General features: G+C 50.4%; 7 protein-coding genes across 7 annotated transcripts; 5 read left to right on the top strand and 2 right to left on the bottom strand.

Moving 5' to 3' along the window:
* Positions 1-38: 38 nt before the first annotated feature.
* Positions 39-1,720, top strand: HO173_004049 (uncharacterized protein; the record flags this gene model as incomplete). Its single annotated transcript, XM_037305973.1, has 3 exons — positions 39-776; positions 838-1,507; positions 1,677-1,720. 3 exons carry the CDS (start codon positions 39-41, stop codon positions 1,718-1,720), a joined length of 1,452 nt encoding a protein of 483 aa, XP_037167166.1.
* An 888-nt stretch (positions 1,721-2,608) lies between these two features.
* HO173_004048 (uncharacterized protein) lies at positions 2,609-4,597 on the top strand (the record flags this gene model as incomplete). The annotated part of the gene is made up of 6 exons (XM_037305972.1): positions 2,609-2,675; positions 2,723-2,824; positions 3,010-3,518; positions 3,570-4,343; positions 4,401-4,469; positions 4,526-4,597. The coding sequence occupies 6 exons, from the start codon at positions 2,609-2,611 to the stop codon at positions 4,595-4,597; spliced, it is 1,593 nt and encodes a 530-aa protein (XP_037167165.1).
* A 431-nt stretch (positions 4,598-5,028) lies between these two features.
* Positions 5,029-6,121, top strand: HO173_004047 (uncharacterized protein; the record flags this gene model as incomplete). The annotated part of the gene is made up of 2 exons (XM_037305971.1): positions 5,029-5,380; positions 5,487-6,121. 2 exons carry the CDS (start codon positions 5,029-5,031, stop codon positions 6,119-6,121), a joined length of 987 nt encoding a protein of 328 aa, XP_037167164.1.
* Positions 6,122-6,451: 330 nt separating this feature from the next.
* On the bottom strand, positions 6,452-9,242 carry HO173_004046 (uncharacterized protein; the record flags this gene model as incomplete). Its single annotated transcript, XM_037305970.1, has 7 exons — positions 6,452-6,790; positions 6,848-7,269; positions 7,423-7,525; positions 7,664-7,803; positions 7,857-8,020; positions 8,177-9,078; positions 9,138-9,242. 7 exons carry the CDS (start codon positions 9,240-9,242, stop codon positions 6,452-6,454), a joined length of 2,175 nt encoding a protein of 724 aa, XP_037167163.1.
* A 1,344-nt stretch (positions 9,243-10,586) lies between these two features.
* On the top strand, positions 10,587-12,220 carry HO173_004045 (uncharacterized protein; the record flags this gene model as incomplete). Its single annotated transcript, XM_037305969.1, has 2 exons — positions 10,587-11,663; positions 11,822-12,220. The coding sequence occupies 2 exons, from the start codon at positions 10,587-10,589 to the stop codon at positions 12,218-12,220; spliced, it is 1,476 nt and encodes a 491-aa protein (XP_037167162.1).
* Positions 12,221-12,740: 520 nt separating this feature from the next.
* Positions 12,741-15,767, bottom strand: HO173_004044 (uncharacterized protein; the record flags this gene model as incomplete). Its single annotated transcript, XM_037305968.1, has 1 exon — positions 12,741-15,767. One exon carries the CDS (start codon positions 15,765-15,767, stop codon positions 12,741-12,743), a length of 3,027 nt encoding a protein of 1,008 aa, XP_037167161.1.
* A 259-nt stretch (positions 15,768-16,026) lies between these two features.
* HO173_004043 (uncharacterized protein) lies at positions 16,027-16,392 on the top strand (the record flags this gene model as incomplete). The annotated part of the gene is made up of 2 exons (XM_037305967.1): positions 16,027-16,215; positions 16,270-16,392. The coding sequence occupies 2 exons, from the start codon at positions 16,027-16,029 to the stop codon at positions 16,390-16,392; spliced, it is 312 nt and encodes a 103-aa protein (XP_037167160.1).
* Positions 16,393-16,603: the final 211 nt, after the last annotated feature.

Genomic DNA, 16,603 nt, shown 5'->3' with positions numbered 1-16,603 from the left:
TCGCATGCTCTTTCGGAATTATAAGGACTATCTTGGAGATGCAGATGTCCGATCGTGATTTCTACAGGGCCCCAGAAGTCGGACAGGTGCACAGTACTTTGGAGGTAGGGCATCAACCTGATCCGCCCCAGATTTATAGTACTTTGGAGTCCCGACAGCCCGATTCCTCACTATTCGACACATACAAGCAATCGACTACCGTGTTACCTCAACCTGAGATCTTTGATGCCTCGCTCGATACACCCAGCAATATAGAGAGCGATAATCATACCACACTCGTCCGGGAAGGTCGTGGCCCACGCAAAAGAGCTATCTGGTTCCTCGTAGCACTGGGCATTGTCATCATAAGTGCCGCTGCTGCAATAGGTGGTGGTATTGGAAGTACCCGTACAAGCCATCGCTCGGTCAGCTCAGGTTCTTTGAGTGATCAAGCGCCTTCGTCAACAATGACCAAAATGAGCTCATCGGCAAAGTCGTCGTCAACCATTATTTCTAGTGTCTCAATCCCGACCATGTCGACCGCGTCTTCCTTTCCCACGCCAGCAGCAAAGCTTAACACTACACTACTCAACACCACAAAACTTGCCTCTGTAGTTTGGAATATCAATGGCGTGACAGAATATCGAATGTGGTATCAGACGGAAGACAACATGATTAGGGAGGTTGGGAAGAATGACACGGGAAATCAGTGGTATACATCCGGCCAATCGCATGGACCGGCGAAACGTGGCTCGCCAATCGCAGCTTCCTACACGGGTCCTCCGGATTGGCTGCTCGTAGGTGATTTGAGTCACTGACCGTGATATGGGCTAATTCACTGTTCCTTGCGGCTCATAGGAAATTAGCCTATTCTACCTTTCTGAGGATGGTAGTATAATCTTTACGAAATTCGAGGAGAAGGACCAGTCCTGGAGTCCGAGCAGCCTCAGTGAGATTCCTGCCGATGGTGCAAATTTAGCTACACTCTGGTTTAGACACGATGAATGTAACGATTGCTCGAACGATCTCCTGCTTGTGTGCCAAAATAGCGACGATAAGTTAGCATTATTCAACTCGACCGCTAACGCGGGGCCTCAATGGATAACATTGGACGCCAATCCAATGCCAGGAACAGGATTGGCTTTCAACCTCGTGCATGGAACAGACGATACGGGAGGTTTGCTTGTGTTTTATCAGCCCGCTAATCAAGGACTCTGCTCAGCCAGCTTCAATGAATCCCAGGGCTGGACTGTCAACGAAGGCAACCCTATTTCCGACCTATCTACACAGGCACCCCTCGCCGGCTTTACCTGGAATGTATCCGGAGCTGAGTATCTGGACATTGTGAGCACAGGCCCAAGCGGTGTTACTGTCAATTACTTCAATTTCACGAACGGCGACTGGACCTCAGTACCGAGTTCTGGAGTCTTGGCCCAGGTCCAAAACTACTCCTCCATTGCTGCCAACGCCGCGTCGCACATCTATGCTTTCCAGGATGGGAGTGTGAAGGAGTATCAACTTGCACCAGGTATGGCATATTTCGGGGTTTTCTTCTCCTGACGTCTATCCCTTTCTGAGTCTCAAGCCATGTTCCTGAGCTTACACATGTGTTTCGTCTTCGACACTGCTCTCAGGACTCGTCCTGTGACTTGATTTGCATTCTGGTGGAGAAGCGCTGACTTTGAAACATCCGGTAGATGGTGTCACTTGGTCGTACGTGGGCGATGTGGACACCTTTTGAGTTCGGTGCTCGAGCCGGTGTATTAGTATAGGAAGAGACTCTGGACATTTGTGTTTTGGAAATGGGTTGCTAGCCGGTAGCTTGAATTGAGTCTTGTTCATTGATACTCATTGCGACGGCATTCTCTGGGCTGGACATTATCGACGTGTACGCGACTGTTGTTGTTTTTGGTCAGCTTATCGGACTTCTCATGATGCTACTTCGAAGGGGGCGGTCTACGTAAAAATTCTTGGTTTTCATTTACTTGGGCTCATTGGTTAGCTAAGCATGGAGAGGCCTAGGATGCACGGAGGCGGTGGGAGGCTTTCAAAAGCCCTACAGGCATATCATCCGACAAAATAGCAGCCGTGAGCTGTATCGGTTGCTTGCCAACGTAAACCATCTCACGACACCTTCTTGATCCAGGCGAAAAGTGACATTTCACAGCACACGGAAGTAATTGGTATTTAGCAACATTGTAGCAGTGTGTTTGACGATTGGAAAATACAACGCCTGCGTCGTCGTCAAGAGCGTTGTGAAAATGTGGAGGCAGATTTGCGCTAGGTAGTAAAGTACCGAGGATACCTTGGAGTAAGGGAAGGGAAGGTAAGATCCTACAGAAGAAGTTCACGATAGAGGCCACCAGCCAGGCGTCAATGGTCAATCGTCGAGCTTCAAGGCGCGTCAATAAATAGGGGTGGTGGGGGTGTGGTGGGGGGCTTCAACTTCAACAGGGCCCGTGCTAGTGGCGGATATACCCGTACTGGGCTCTACCTTACTTTAGTTAGTAGCTACCTTACCTTACCTTACTTTACCTAAAAAGTTCAAAAGTACCTGGGCGAATTATACTTGCTCTGCCAAGAGCACTGCCACAATTCCGCCAAGCCGGCGTCAATTTTGATTCGCGGGATGCATGGTAGCGCATCACCATCCACGTCAACCATCTGGTACTGCATTGAGCAATCTTCACGAGGACGTCAGCAATAATCGCATACCTTCCCTCGCTCCCTGAAGTCCCGACAGTGCCAATTAATTCCCTTGCGCAGCAGAAGCAGCATTTCTCAATTGGCCTCGAGAGCCCAGAGTCTGTCAGATACAAATACGAGCCCGGTACCGTGGATATGTGTAAGTAAAGCGCTCAAACAACGACTACTTGCCACCCCTCTTCCAATGCGATAAAGGGAGCTTTGTCGTCCTTTGCATCTCTCACCCACACTGGCACATTGGCGCAGTCCCTTTGTCCACAGCCGTCCCCTTCCCTCGTTCTTCCACCCACCGTACAAGACTGACAAGCGCTATGGACAATCCAGCTGCCACCGGGATGAAGTCCAAATTTCGAAATCATGGAAGGCCATCAAATAGCCGGAGCAATAGCATGCGTAGCGGCCGTAACGTATCTCGAGAAAACGGCAATTCCTCAGGTGCTACAGGTGGTGTCATCAGTCCAATAAACGAACACACCAACGAACACACCGACGAACAGACTCCCCTCCTTGCGAGGCACTTTAAAACTTCAAATGGTGTCTATCTATGGGAGGACGATGCGAGACCCTTCGTTAAATGGCCAGCATATTTCGGGCTCAAGGTGCAGCAGACTTTGACGAGCAATTATGTTAATGTGTTTTTGGTCTTCGTGCCGTTGGGCATCGTCTCGGGAGCAGTGGGATGGAGTCCAGCCGCAACCTTTATACTGAATTTTCTCGCCATCATACCACTTGCCTCATTGCTAAGCTTCGCGACGGAAGAGTTATCAGCCAAGCTGGGCCAGACACTAGGGGGTCTGCTCAATGCAACGTTCGGGAACGCTGTCGAGTTGATTGTATGGGCGCGCTACCTTTCAGTGCGCCACAGAAGCTGATTGAATCTGTAGGTCAGCATCGTTGCACTCAAGAATAACGAGATCCGCATAGTCCAGTCGTCTATGCTCGGCTCCATTCTTTCCAACATCCTTCTCGTCCTCGGCTGCTGTTTCCTCGCCGGCGGCATCAAATATCCACAGCAAAGATTCAACGACGTAGTAGCCTCGACCATGTCCTCCCTCATGGTCGTTTCGACCGCTTCCCTGATCATCCCGGCAACACTATACGCTGTCATGAAAGGCACAGACGCAAATCAAGACAACAATATCTTGATCCTCTCTCATGGGACCGCTGTCATACTTCTATTGCTATATGTGCTGTATCTGCTCTTCCAGCTGAGGACTCATTCGGATCTTTTTGACGCAGAAGGCGAGGCGGAACAGGACGGCGAGCCAGAAGAAGGCAGAGTTCTTTCTCCTCCGGCTGCAGGCGTCGCCCTCGTGCTCATCACTGTCCTGGTTGCCGTCTGCGCAGAATATCTCGTGGACAGCATCGACAGCATTGTCGAAACGGCGCATATCTCCAAAACCTTCATTGGTCTTGTGCTGCTTCCCATCGTTGGCAATGCGGCTGAACACGTAACCGCAGTTGTGGTGGCTCTGAAAGACAAGATGGATCTGGCAATTGGAGTTGCGATCGGAAGTAGTATGCAGATCGCGCTTCTTGTGACACCTTTCCTGGTTATTTTGGGGTGGATTATGGACAAGCCAATGACACTGCACTTTGAGACCTTCGAGACTGTGGTATTCTTTCTAAGTGTGCTGATTACAAGCTATGTGATCGCTGTGAGTTTTCCCTCTTCTCTCGGGCAATTAGTTCCACGGAAGCTGACGACTGGCCAGGATGGAAAATCCAATTACCTTGAGGGTGCCATGCTATTGGGTATGTACACTATTATCGCTCTCGCATTCGTAAGTCTTCTGTCACTAGCCTCTTCCATATTTGAGCTCGTGCTTACAAATCCTAGTATGTCTACCCGGACGATGTGAAGAATTCAGGACTCAACCTGCTGTCATTGCTGCCAGGAAGCTCGTCATAGCCTTCCCTTCCAATTTGACAATCTTCTATAAAATAAATCTTGTATATACTTACGGTATTTCCTGGGCCAATGGCAACGACATGAATGACCCGCTGTTGCAACCTACTCCTGGTTTACGACATTTGTCCCAAATATCGCGACTCAATTGGTGCCATCAGCGATATCTGAGGTGAGCGAGAATATCATGGCCTTTGATGCCACCCTTTGGCCGAACTCTCGAGATTGCAGCGTAAGCATTACGCTACTTTTGGAAGTCCGATTCGTATTCGTTTTCCCGAGTCCATGTCGTCAGAGGGGTCCAACAGTTGAACCGATCCCGAAAATGTACATAAAGTAAACATGCACAGGCACCTACATGTGCAACCCAGTCTCCTTCCCATTGTAACCTCGCCCTCCAAATTTCTCCTGACTCTCTTGCTACCACCACAACAATGGCCGTCCTCTCCACCCTCCTGCACGCCACCGCCTTCTCCCGCCCCTTCCTCTCCACCATTGTCCCCTCCATCGCCCTCGCCTACACCCTCCAAGCCGCCGTAGCGGTGCCCTCCATAATCGCCCAGTCCGAGCGTTTCTATGACCTCTCAGGCTCCCTCACTTACCTATCCTGCACAGCGCTCAGTCTGTACCTGCCTACGATCAGAGCACGATATGCAGCGGCTGCCGCCGGCGCAATCAAGCCCGCCTGGCCGAGCGTTTTGGGAGCATTGAGGGGTGCGAGCGGAGCGGGGCTGAATTGGAGACAGCTGGTGCTGAGCGCGGCGGTGAGCGTGTGGGCTACGAGATGTGAGTCTCCTGATCCCCCGTGAAGGGTGTTGTATGCTTGGGCACTGTCTAAAGTACCCCTCCATGGGGCTTGGGCAATGGGCTAAACAAACCGTGCACGTTGCAGTGGGAACCTATCTCTTCCAGCGCATCTCCGCCGACGGTTCCGACTCCCGCTTCGACGACATCAGACAATCCCCGCCCAAGTTCCTCGGCGCCTTTTTCGCCCAGGCAACATGGGTCTCCCTCTGTCTGATGCCCATCCTAGCCATCAATTCCCTCCCCGTCTCGGTCTTCGCCTCACTGCCCGCCGCAGTCGGCATCACCGACGTCATTGGCATCTTGCTCTACGTGGGCGGCTTGTCCTTTGAAGTGGTGGCCGATCGCCAAAAGAACGGATGGGTGCAGGAGAAGAAGGAGAAGAAACACGAAGAGGATTTCTTGACGCGGGGACTGTGGAGTAAGAGCCGTCATCCGAATTACTTTGGCGAGGCTACGTTGTGGACCGGCATCGCAACCGTTGCTGGAGGGGTCCTGATGAGTGGACCTGGACAGGTAGGCATGGGATTGGCCGGTTGGGGGTTGTTGGGCAAGGCCATCGCGGCGGGTGTGTGTGGTGTGAGCCCGGCTTTTGTCAGCTTCTTGTTGCTCAAGGTCAGTGGGGTGCCGATGAGCGAGGGGAAGTATGATAAGCGGTACGGTGATAGGGAGGACTACAAAAAGTGGAAGAGGGAGACGCCGATGTTGATCCCCAAGCTATGAATACAGACCTAGCGGACGACTTTGGCCAAGCCGCTTAGATAGTCGGCCGTATATATGGCACCGGCTCTCGTGGGCAAATATGGGATTATTTGGTATGTTTGAAGGAGCAACTCCATTCTATAGACCTTTCCTCTCTTTCTTGAAGGCGCAATAACCTCAATCCGAAGCAAGCCATGGTCGTCGTCGTCTCATGAATCATGACATCTGTATGCAATCTGTCCCGCACAATGCTCTATCCAACACCAATGACCCATATGCCATACTACTTACCTGATTACTTACCCTCCACCTCATCTCATACTAATCTCTCCTTTCCTTTCCTTACCCTCTCTAGAGTCCCCCAATCGCAGCAGCAAAAGCCATATACCACGTCCTTGACGCACCACCATCCAACCATGACCCATCAAAATTCTGCTGCGCGAAGAAATTCCAGCTCTGCTGCGGATCTATGCACGCCAAGTTCCCATACAGAACACCCTTCCAGCCGGCAGCGATGGTGGAGGCAGGGTAGGGCGATGTGCTGTTGAAGTAGGCTTCCCATTCTTCGGCTATAAACTTTGGATTTCGGGTCAGGGGTGAGGAGGGGCTGAGAGGGAGCATGTGAATGCCTTGGATATACTCGGGGTTGGCGCCGAAGTAGGTGGTGTGGTCGATTTTGTTCTCGAAGAGCTGGAATGGCTCGTTAGCGAGGGCCTATCTGGGACGGGAGGCCGGGAGAGGACTCACAATGCCAGTGACTTTGTTGCCAAGGAAATTGGCTGGTTGGTTCTCATTATCACTTGACAACAGAAAGTAATTGTCCAGAGTCCTGGCCAAGATCGATAGCATGAGATTACCTCTCGCCTCCATGGAGATGTCGCCGATAACATGGCCCCACATCTTCATTGCATACGCGAAGAAAGCGTCTTCGGATGAGGACTCCTCATCTTTGCTATCTGCTAATGGGAAGAGGCCTGGGGCGAACGAGTGGCCATGATACCAATCGAACATTCGAGAGAAGGGAAACGCGTTGTCTTGCGTGCTTGGATTGGCAGCATCGCGGACGAGGGTGTTGACCCAAGCCTTGTTGAGGGAGAGCCAGGAGGGGTCGAGATAGCCTATAACGGCAGCCGAGTAGATGAAGTAGCTGTAATGGAAATGATGGTCGTCTTCAAGAATTCTGGGTCAGCATTCCTTCTATGGGTAGAAGTCTGAGGTGATACAGGTAAGAGGAGTACATATACTCTTTGGACATGTCTGATGACTCGGAAAGCGGTAGGCTTCTGGTGGGGGGGTAGAAACAATTCGAAAAGTAGACTGACTGTAATATGTATTTCCGAAATCCTGGCCGGGGTCACCCGTAATGTAGCTCACTGAAGACACGACTCCGTTCCAGACTGTATCATATACCAATGGGTATTTTTGCTTACGCAGATTTCAGAGTCAGCATTTCTTATTCGAGGTAGGTAACGGAGCTGCAAGCCAGGTCTCGGGGGCAGAAAGGTCCTCTTGCGACTCAATTCCAATGTTGTATGGGAACGATCAGCTCCAAAATGTACGTACCTGATTGGTCGAAAATACAGCAAAGGCTCCTTTTAGTTCATTCAGTCCCTGAGTCGCAAGGTTGGGTTCGTTCAACAGGTCGTGGGTCGTGTATATGATCATTGCGAACTTGGCTAGAGCCTTGCCACTGAAATACATGCCTTTATGATTTCGGAGTCAGCATTGCTCTTTCGGGAGAAACTCTGAATCGTACTGTCTAGATTGGTCTGGGCGTTGTAGTCTTGATTGATCTCAGAGACTGCCACCTGTTGGATGAGCTGCCTTGTCGCTGCGGACAGGGTCGATCTGCTTCTAGTTCTTGGAGTCCAAGGTGCAAAACCAATGTCTAAAGGCAGGCTTTGCTCTTGCATCGTCCAGCTATGGAAATTTTCAAGTCAGCTTTGTTTCTTCGAGAGGAACTTCGGAGGAACGAGACAGCATGAGGGGGCTTAAGGCCATTGGTGCTCCCAAAATAAGTCTTGCACCTCAAATTGTGGCGTCATTTGGGAGAGGATTGCTCCGAAATGTACATACCTATCAGCGACAACCGCTGTTGCCACTCCTTTCGTAGTTGTCTGGAGCTGTAAATTTGTTTTGTGCTTGGTGGTAGCGCTGTCAAAAGACTGAGTATGATGCGGTAAAGCGTACATCAGAAGCGAACGAGGTGGATATGTTATCAGTCCCTTAATACGCCATGAGATAGTATAGGTACCAAGCTTATCCAATGTAGAGCCTGTGACCGCTGCGCTGATGGGGTAGATTCCCGCAGATTTATCATAAAGTTCCTCGCCCTCTGAGCCAGCAGGGTTTTTCGCAATTTGAATCGTACCTGACCAGAATCGTAGACCTTGTATTTGTGTGTTCGACACAAGCTGCAAATTAGGGTCTTGGTGGTTGCTTGGCATTGCGTAGAGAAGCCAGTTTTTGTTGTCTTCGAGAATAATCCGATACTTGAAGACACCAACCCTTGGAGAGGCTACTAGAGTGACCGATTGGAAGAATACACTGCTTTGAATCGCGGGCATGAGACTGTTGTAAATACCGGTTACGAATCCCATGCCTTGAACGAGCGGAAACGTGATATTGGAGGAAGAGCCTGCCTGGGGCGAAAGAATTGCATTGGCCGAGAATGCCTTTAAGCTGGAGGTAGTCAAGACCGCGGAAGGTCCCAGCTCTACTGCGGATAAAATGACGGATTGAATGCCAATAGGATTGATGAAATACTGTATTGGTGCTCCCGACAGGGCAGTATTCTGTGGCCCATCGGCTCTCTGGTTTGCATCAATATGAGAGACGGCCATGCCCCAACTACCAATGTTGCCGCTTCCTTTGCTCCATGTCACAGAGTATGGATGAGTCCATACCCCTTGGCTCTGAATTCCAAGGAAAAGGTTGGCATAGAACTTGTTGGTAGAGACTGGGCTGCTCTGCGGGGCCTGTGGTTGTATCAGCTTCTCTGGCATTTTCGAATGACCTAGGGGTATGTGGAACTTACTATACCAAGTCTAGGGACTGGATGATCTCCTCTCGATGGTAATTGTCTGGGCAATGCTCCAGTGGCAACCGGCTGGAAACAGTCTGTGGCTCCTCTTCTCTCCATCTTCGTGGATGGGAGGTGGCTCTTTGGCAACCACAATACGCTACTAATGCTCGTAACCTTGGTAGACAACGCTTTCGATGACCTATCCGTGATCAGTGAAAGATCTCGGGAGAATGCTGTTGTTAGTATGATGGGTGGTGGTATATAGGTCGGGAATGGTTGCAATGATGGCTGGCCCTGTGTCTCAAGGCTTGTAACAACGGTCTGATCCAAGTAAGCTCCCTATTTTTCTGAAGGACAACTTGAAACTCTACGTTTCCAGGTGATGGAAGGAAAAGCCACTGACCCCTATTGTACCAGGAATTGTGTTTTGTACTGTTGTTGTGGGTGGATATTGGGTAGTAGTTGTATTTTCCCAGATATTTTGAATAAGTGTCTTGCTAAGTATGGATGTGGAGAGTAAGCCCGTTGCGTTGCCGATTGGTAAAGCGCTGACTTGAGTTTTCTGGGAAAATATCAGCAAGAATATTAATACACAGGCTCGCGTGAAAAAGGCCATGTTTGCGAGAGCAGGGAAGGGGAGATGATTGTAAACAATCATCAAGCAAAAGCCAAAAGCCAAAGACAATGTTTCTCGTTCAGAGTCCTAGAGGCCGGGTCTTGTCGAAAATATATCTTCATCGACGAGTAAAGTCTTTTCTCTTGAAACAAGCCGCAAAATCTCTTGTCTTGTGCTTCGAACGGAGTCGAGGGATATAATAGGTGGCTTCTCATGAAATGCTTGTAGTATCGGTGTAAAACAGGATAAATAAATCTTATGTAGCACGCTTTGAGGCCAACATATAAACATAGAGCATTCCAGGGGGAATGGGCAACGCGAACCACGTGGGCACAGAATAGGCAAGGAGTGTATATGAGACAAGAACCTACTCAATTGAGTAGGGGAGCCATCCCAACCAGGACTACATTCCAAGAGACCAGAGACCTCGTGGATGGGCAAACGCTGGTGACGCTGCAGTGCTGGAATGCCAAAAACGGTAGAGCATAGGATTGGAGAGGATAGAGATATGGATATCAGACAGACCGTCTACAGTATCAAAAAACTGTTAGACAGGTAAAAGTAAGAAGTAACAACAGCTTGGGCGCACCAGGGCTCCTATCTGTTCTCAGCCCTATGGTTCGGCCGAGGCTCGCCGTCACCACCGTCTTCTTCTTACACATCCAGCGAAAGGATCAAAAAAGTATGAATCGCTTCCTCCGAGCAGCGAGCCAAGCGCGAGCCTTGTTTTTTGAACAATTTGGTCCTTCCTGATCGCTTTGCCCTTGCTAAAGCCGTAAGAAGAACAGCTTTGAGGATAGGGTGCATCCACAGCTTTAGCCATCTACTGGCAAAATGATAGCTAAATGAAATTTGACCTAAGGAACCCTCGGGGGAGGCTTGCTATCTTGGGGGCCGTCTCCCTCATCCTCGCCTCCGCACTATACTTCGCTTCGAGGAGTTCAAGCTTCAATGCCTCGAGACAGCAGGGGGCGAATGGAAATTCATTTTCGAGCACCCATAGTCACCAGTCAACAACCACAGGCAGCTATGTTCGTATTGCCCAAGAGGCTACCTCCGCCCTGGAAAGCTTGCTTGAACAGGATATAGATGTATCAGATCTTGGGGGCAAAGGTCGGCGCGTTTCCGCCCTCTCTACTCTACTTGGGGCCATCATAGAAGATCCTACTATCCCTCGAGACAGCTTCTTTGGCTTTCGAACCGAGGAATTTGGCTGGTGGAGGCTTTCGAGCAAAACATACCTGCCATGGGGAAACACATTGGAGTCAGAAGTGGGCATAGTCATGTGCGTAGGTCAGAAAGATCTTGTCCTGGCTGCGCAGAACATCCGAATCCTTCGCAATGTACTTGGGTCAACCCTCCCAATCCAGATCTTTTACGCTGGCGAGCATGACTTGCCTTGGGAAAAGCGGAAACAGCTCTGGGATCTTGCCCCCAATATCCAGACTCTGAACATACTCGATTTCTACGATGATACTGTTGCTGGGATAAACGAGAGCTTGACGGGTAACGGCTGGGTCATGAAGCCGTTCGCCATGCTCGCCAGCCGATTTCAGAAAGCCATACTCGTTGATGCGGATACCATTTTCTTGCAACGGCCTGATGCTTATTTCGACGATGATGTGCATTTGAGGGAGACGGGAACGCTTTTCTATCATGACCGAGCGGTCAAAGGAGGCTACACCGGCTGGATCGATACCCTGAAGTGGATTAAGAAGGTGCTCAAAGACCGGAACCCTAGCGCCGTGCTTAAGAAAAGCATCTTTTGGACTGAAAAGCTGGAGCACCAACAAGAGTCCGGCGTTGTCTTCATGGACAAAGAGAAACCCGGCGTCTTCACTAGTTTGATGTTTGCAGCCTGGATGATGACTAAAGCTGCGAGGGTTTCTGTAAACAAGCATGTCTTCGGCGACAAGGAGACGGTACGCACATTTCAGAGTTACTCTTCCCCGTTTTGTACCAAAACTTGAGTCGCAAGACATAGTCTTGGAGCGAAGCCCTGCTCATACTCCTGATATCTATGTCATTAACCCAGGTTTCGTGCCTTGACTAAGCAATGCTGACTCTGAATTGTGCTCAGTTCTGGCTCGCCTGCGAACTCGCCTCCACACCCTACTATTTTAACCCCTTCTACACCGGCATGATAGGCCATTACGAGGCGGGAGCAAAGGAAATGTGCAGCGTCCAACTCTTGCATCTTGACTCGAAAGGGGACCCATTCTGGCTAAATGGTGGCTTACGAGATAACAAAAGGCTGGATCAAGAACTCGGCCAAAAGGACTTTGCAACACTTACAGATTATATTCCGGCAGGCGTAACATGGGCAGAGCAACCCAGATGGCGGTACTTGAAACATGGTGTATTTTGTACGGATACGAAGGCGGAGAAGGTGAAAAGCCTTGAAAAAGCAGGGTTGACTAAAGTTATGGAGAAAATGATCATTGAAGCCACTGAGGTGGATAACATGTTTCCGAGTTGAACAGAGGAGATGACATACTTTGCTCGCGGGAAATAAGCAGTCAGCTCTCTCTGGCGTGGGAAAAGTGCCACCGGCTACACTCAGAACCCTGGCCTTACGAAACCACACAGATCGGTCAACCGTCCTCCCCAGTGGATTTGCAGGGGAAAAGAACCCTCCAGATTAGCGGACTTAATGGCCATAAGGTTAGCGCCTGGTCGAACTTCAGAGAATTGATCTCCCAGAAACCGAGGTGTCTACTTGGACATGAGCTTTGACCTGCAGTCTTTCATCGGCCTTCTGCGCGTGAGTCGACGACCCTGGGGCCGAATCTCCCGCATCCGAAAGGGCAGCAAGATGAAGTCACGCATCGTGGGCTGCCCCGCCTTCGAAGACAAAGATCAGTCTCGATTGGCATATGCGATTATCTCAATGTGTAAATAGAGATGTTATAATGGAACATCATCAAAGCATCTAAAGCCTGCACGCTTGCACATTGAAGCGCATTAGATAGCTACGTAAGTCTACATAACCCATGTCCTCAAAGCATAGGCTTACTCATAGGGGCAATGACCCCAGGCTTCATCAGAATCCTCGGCTTCGTCATCCCTTGAAACGTCTCCTTCGTCGTCCACTCCGGCCCCACTGGCAGCCTCAAGCTCCTCTCATACTGCTGTCTCGTCTCAAACGGATGCGGCAGACTACTTGCCAAATATTTGCTATTCTTCTTCACCCTTTTCTCATTGATGATAACCCTGTCCAGCTTCGCATCCTGCCTTTTCTCTGCCACTATTCCGGGTATCTTGGTGAGAACTTTGCCCTTGTTGCGTCTTTCGGCTTTCTTGCCAATGCCGGCACCAGTCCAGGAACCCCAGCCGGGGAGGGTACTGTCGATGACCTTCTCGTCTTCATCTTGGATAGTGGCGCGCTTTTCCTGCTCGAAGTTGGCGACGACTTCGTCGCCGGCAAAGGCTTTGCGCACGAGGTCTTGGTTGCGAAGGACGAAAGGCAGATTTGCGGCATCGTCGGACTCATTTTCGCTGTTGGGGTTGTCGGTGTTGGGGATAGCTGGGGTGGATGCTTTTTTGGATGGTTGGACGCTTTGACGAGAAGCTTCTGCTTGCCGTGCTCCTTTAAGGGCGGAACGTGGTCTTATCTTCTCAGCAGGAGGTGGAATAGCGTTTACTGCTTGATTGTTGGAAATGATGGCGCCTGCATTGGGATTCTGTGTTCGTCGTCTACTGACACTTGAATCTTTCTTGGTACCCATCAGCCACGGGTTCTCGCTCGCTTCTTGTATGGGGACTTCTTGGTTCTCGTAGGGTTTCCTCCTAGGCTTGTCACCAAGCGATGGCTTTACTACGGCGTTAGCTTTTACCTGAACGCTGGAGTTGTCGACCACGATGTCAACATCTTCGTCTTTGGTTCCGTCCTGATCTTCCTCGTCTTCGTTGTCGGAGTCAGGTCGCTCTTCGAACTCGTTCTTCTCAGCCTTCCGATCTGATTGACGACCTTTTGTAGATGAGGTCTGGCTTTTCATGGGACCATACGACTTTCTCCCTTGGCCCTCCTGACCCTCTTCTTCGCTAGGAGTCTCCTCACCGGCGAAGTCTCGTCGAAGGTGTTCCACATCTGCATCATTTCTTGTCTTGCGAAGTGTTTCTGCTTTCTTCATGAAATCCATCGATGCGAGCCTGGAACCTTTGTCATTAGAGTCGAGTTCATTACCGTCCTCATCAAGTCTCCGCAATCGATCCTGGAATTTGCGACTGTTCCTGGTGTCTCCGTCCTCGATGTCCTCCTCCTCTTCAGACTCGTCAGACTGAGACTCTGATGAAACCATTCCATCATCATCTCCAGCCACTGTTCTGCCTTCAATTCTTCGTCTGAGATCCTCTCCTCTTCTCGCCATTTCGGTCATTCCACCACGAGCATCTTCATCCCACTTAGCCCTCCCGCTATCCTTGACGCCCTTCGCCCACCTGCTCTCTCGATGCCGAGCTCCCATCCTCTCTTCAGCTCGTCGCCGGTCTTGTCTTTCTTTTTCACTCTCAGAGTCATCCACACCAGCCGCTGTGAGCGTATCCTTCTCTCGTTGCAGGTTTCTCTCGCGTTCCTTACGGTGTACCTTCCGGTACGATTTGCTCTTGATTTTTTTGATCCTCTTCGCACGGATTTCTTCTCTGAACAGAAGCTCCCGAGCTCTTCGCAATTCTGCTCTTCGCGCCTGGACCTCTTCAAGGGGCATTTTGTTCGTTTCCAGCTCTTCGAATGCCTGCATCTGTTCTTCCTCGGATCTGCCATTTGGACCCACTAGGCCGCTGTCTTTTAAGATATGTTGTATGGTACCCTCGAGATCTGTCAAAGGCTGCGAGTGAGAAACAGGCATCAAACGCTGCGAACCCGGGGGAGCAGTCGCGTTAGGGTCCTTTAAAGGGAAAGAAAGGTGTTCTGCTCTCCGATTGTGCTTTACTGTGTCTATCCAGCGGTTGAGAGTCTCTTTGCTCTGTTCATAGGCAGCAGCTCGGTTCAAACGATCTTGTTGCCTCTTCGGAAGAGGGACATCTAGCTTCTTCGGTATCCCACCACGTTTGCTGGTGGGTTTGGGATCATTGTCCGCGAGAAGTTTGAGCGACTTTCGTAATCCAGGATCCGTCACAGAAGGAATCATATCAGCGATCGTGAGCTTGCGCTTCGATTTCAGTCCGAACTCTGACGGAGTGGTGGACTCTTGAGCATCAACAGGAGCTCTGCTGCGACCAGTATTCAGGTTTTGCTCATTCATAGTAGAGACCATGGTCTGTAGCGAAGCTAGCTTCGCAGATTCTTGAGCATCGTCTTCATCCCCGGAGTACGAAAGCACGGACTCTCCATCCTCTGTTGATGATCCGTTGTCTGGATTTCCGTCGCTCTCTGACCCATGGAGACTTTGGCTGGATTGACCTGGGCTTTGATGTAGGTAATTGTCGTCATAATCATCATCACTAGCATCTAGCATAGTATCCAAGTCGACAGCACCTTCGCCCAAGCCATCACTTTCTTGATCCGAGCCAAGGACCTCATCGCCATCCTCACGTAGATCAACGTCTCGTAGCTCATCATTATCTACCTCCGGGTCTGCTCTTCTCGAATGAGCCTTCCTGCGCGAAGTCTCATCTTGAGAACCTGGAAATCCAAATCCTTCAAATCTCTCCTCATCACTCGAGCCCAAGGCCTCATCGCTGTCTAGGTCGCTGTCGTCGTCACTGTTGACTTGACCAACTACCCACTCGTTCCCACTGCTATCATTCCCGTGTTCGATTTCACCCCCATACTGATCTTTGCCCCAAGTTTTCCGCCTTTTTTCCTTCCCATCACCATTTTCAAACTGGCCATCTTCGTCATCTTCCGGCCTCTTGCGCTTGGTTGGTTCGGGCTCAGACTTGCCAAGGCGACTTTGACGGATTTTAGATCTTGTAGGATTCTGTTGCTCCGCTATAGCGAGAGCATTCAGGGAGCGTTTGGCCTTTTGCCTCTTAGGTTTAGGCTTCTTGAGCGAAGGGGCCGTAGTAGACTGTCTGCCAGGCATTTCGTGAAGCCGAAAAGGTTGTTTCGAGCTTGTCACTCCTCTTGCGTCTCAAGAAACAGAGAGACTAGTCAAAACATGGCTTCAAGCTTCAGCTTCGTTCAAGCGTCTCAGTGTGAGAGGCTCTTTGTGGAGGGAAACTTTTCCCGCGAGATAGGGCTGAAAATTTTGCGCTAAATACAAGTAAATGGTTCTGAGCTTTGCCAAAATCTTCTAATTTCAACATCCCAAGATCTCGCAGCCACGCAAACCAGCATTCATCATGAAACCCACAGCAGCTTTATGCAGCAGAGTCAGGCGCCTGCCACTCACGACCAAGCAAGTCAGCAATGGCTTCTACAAAGGCACAGGCACAGGGGCAACGGGTCGGCATACGAAGCATGGGGGCTACGTGATCGAATGGCGTAAAGTCCGGACCTACGTTGTGCCAGAGCAGTTGAAAGACTGCAAGGTACGCAGATTCCGTATTCTAGGCCTCGTGGGGATTGCTGATTCGCTGTCGCAGCTCACACCATTTGTTACGAGGAAGATGAGACCTTCGAAAGGACGGTTCGAAGGAGAATTCAAGGGCCCATTGAGCGGGGAAGCGTATCTGAAAAGATGGAAAGAGGAAAATGGAACCGATTGAGCTGGCAACGTGATGACGCCGGGCTCCGAATGGTTTCGGAGGAGTGTAAAGGATGCAGGGCTCGAGGGCTGCCAATTGTCCCAAGGCAAGGCAGGGCATCGTAAACATGTCCTAACTCGTTGGAAGAGCAGGAAATGGGTCGGCTACGGCATGATACGTATCGATCTTGCGGTGGCTTGGTTTGCTGTGCCAACGGCGCCCAAACAATCGC

This window comes from Letharia columbiana (genome assembly GCF_014066305.1).
Source record: "Letharia columbiana isolate WasteWater2 chromosome Unknown Sc0000010_s0, whole genome shotgun sequence".
Lineage (NCBI taxonomy): Eukaryota > Fungi > Ascomycota > Lecanoromycetes > Lecanorales > Parmeliaceae > Letharia > Letharia columbiana.
Note: the sequence above shows the minus strand (reverse complement) of the source record. Positions and strands in the feature narration are given on the sequence as shown.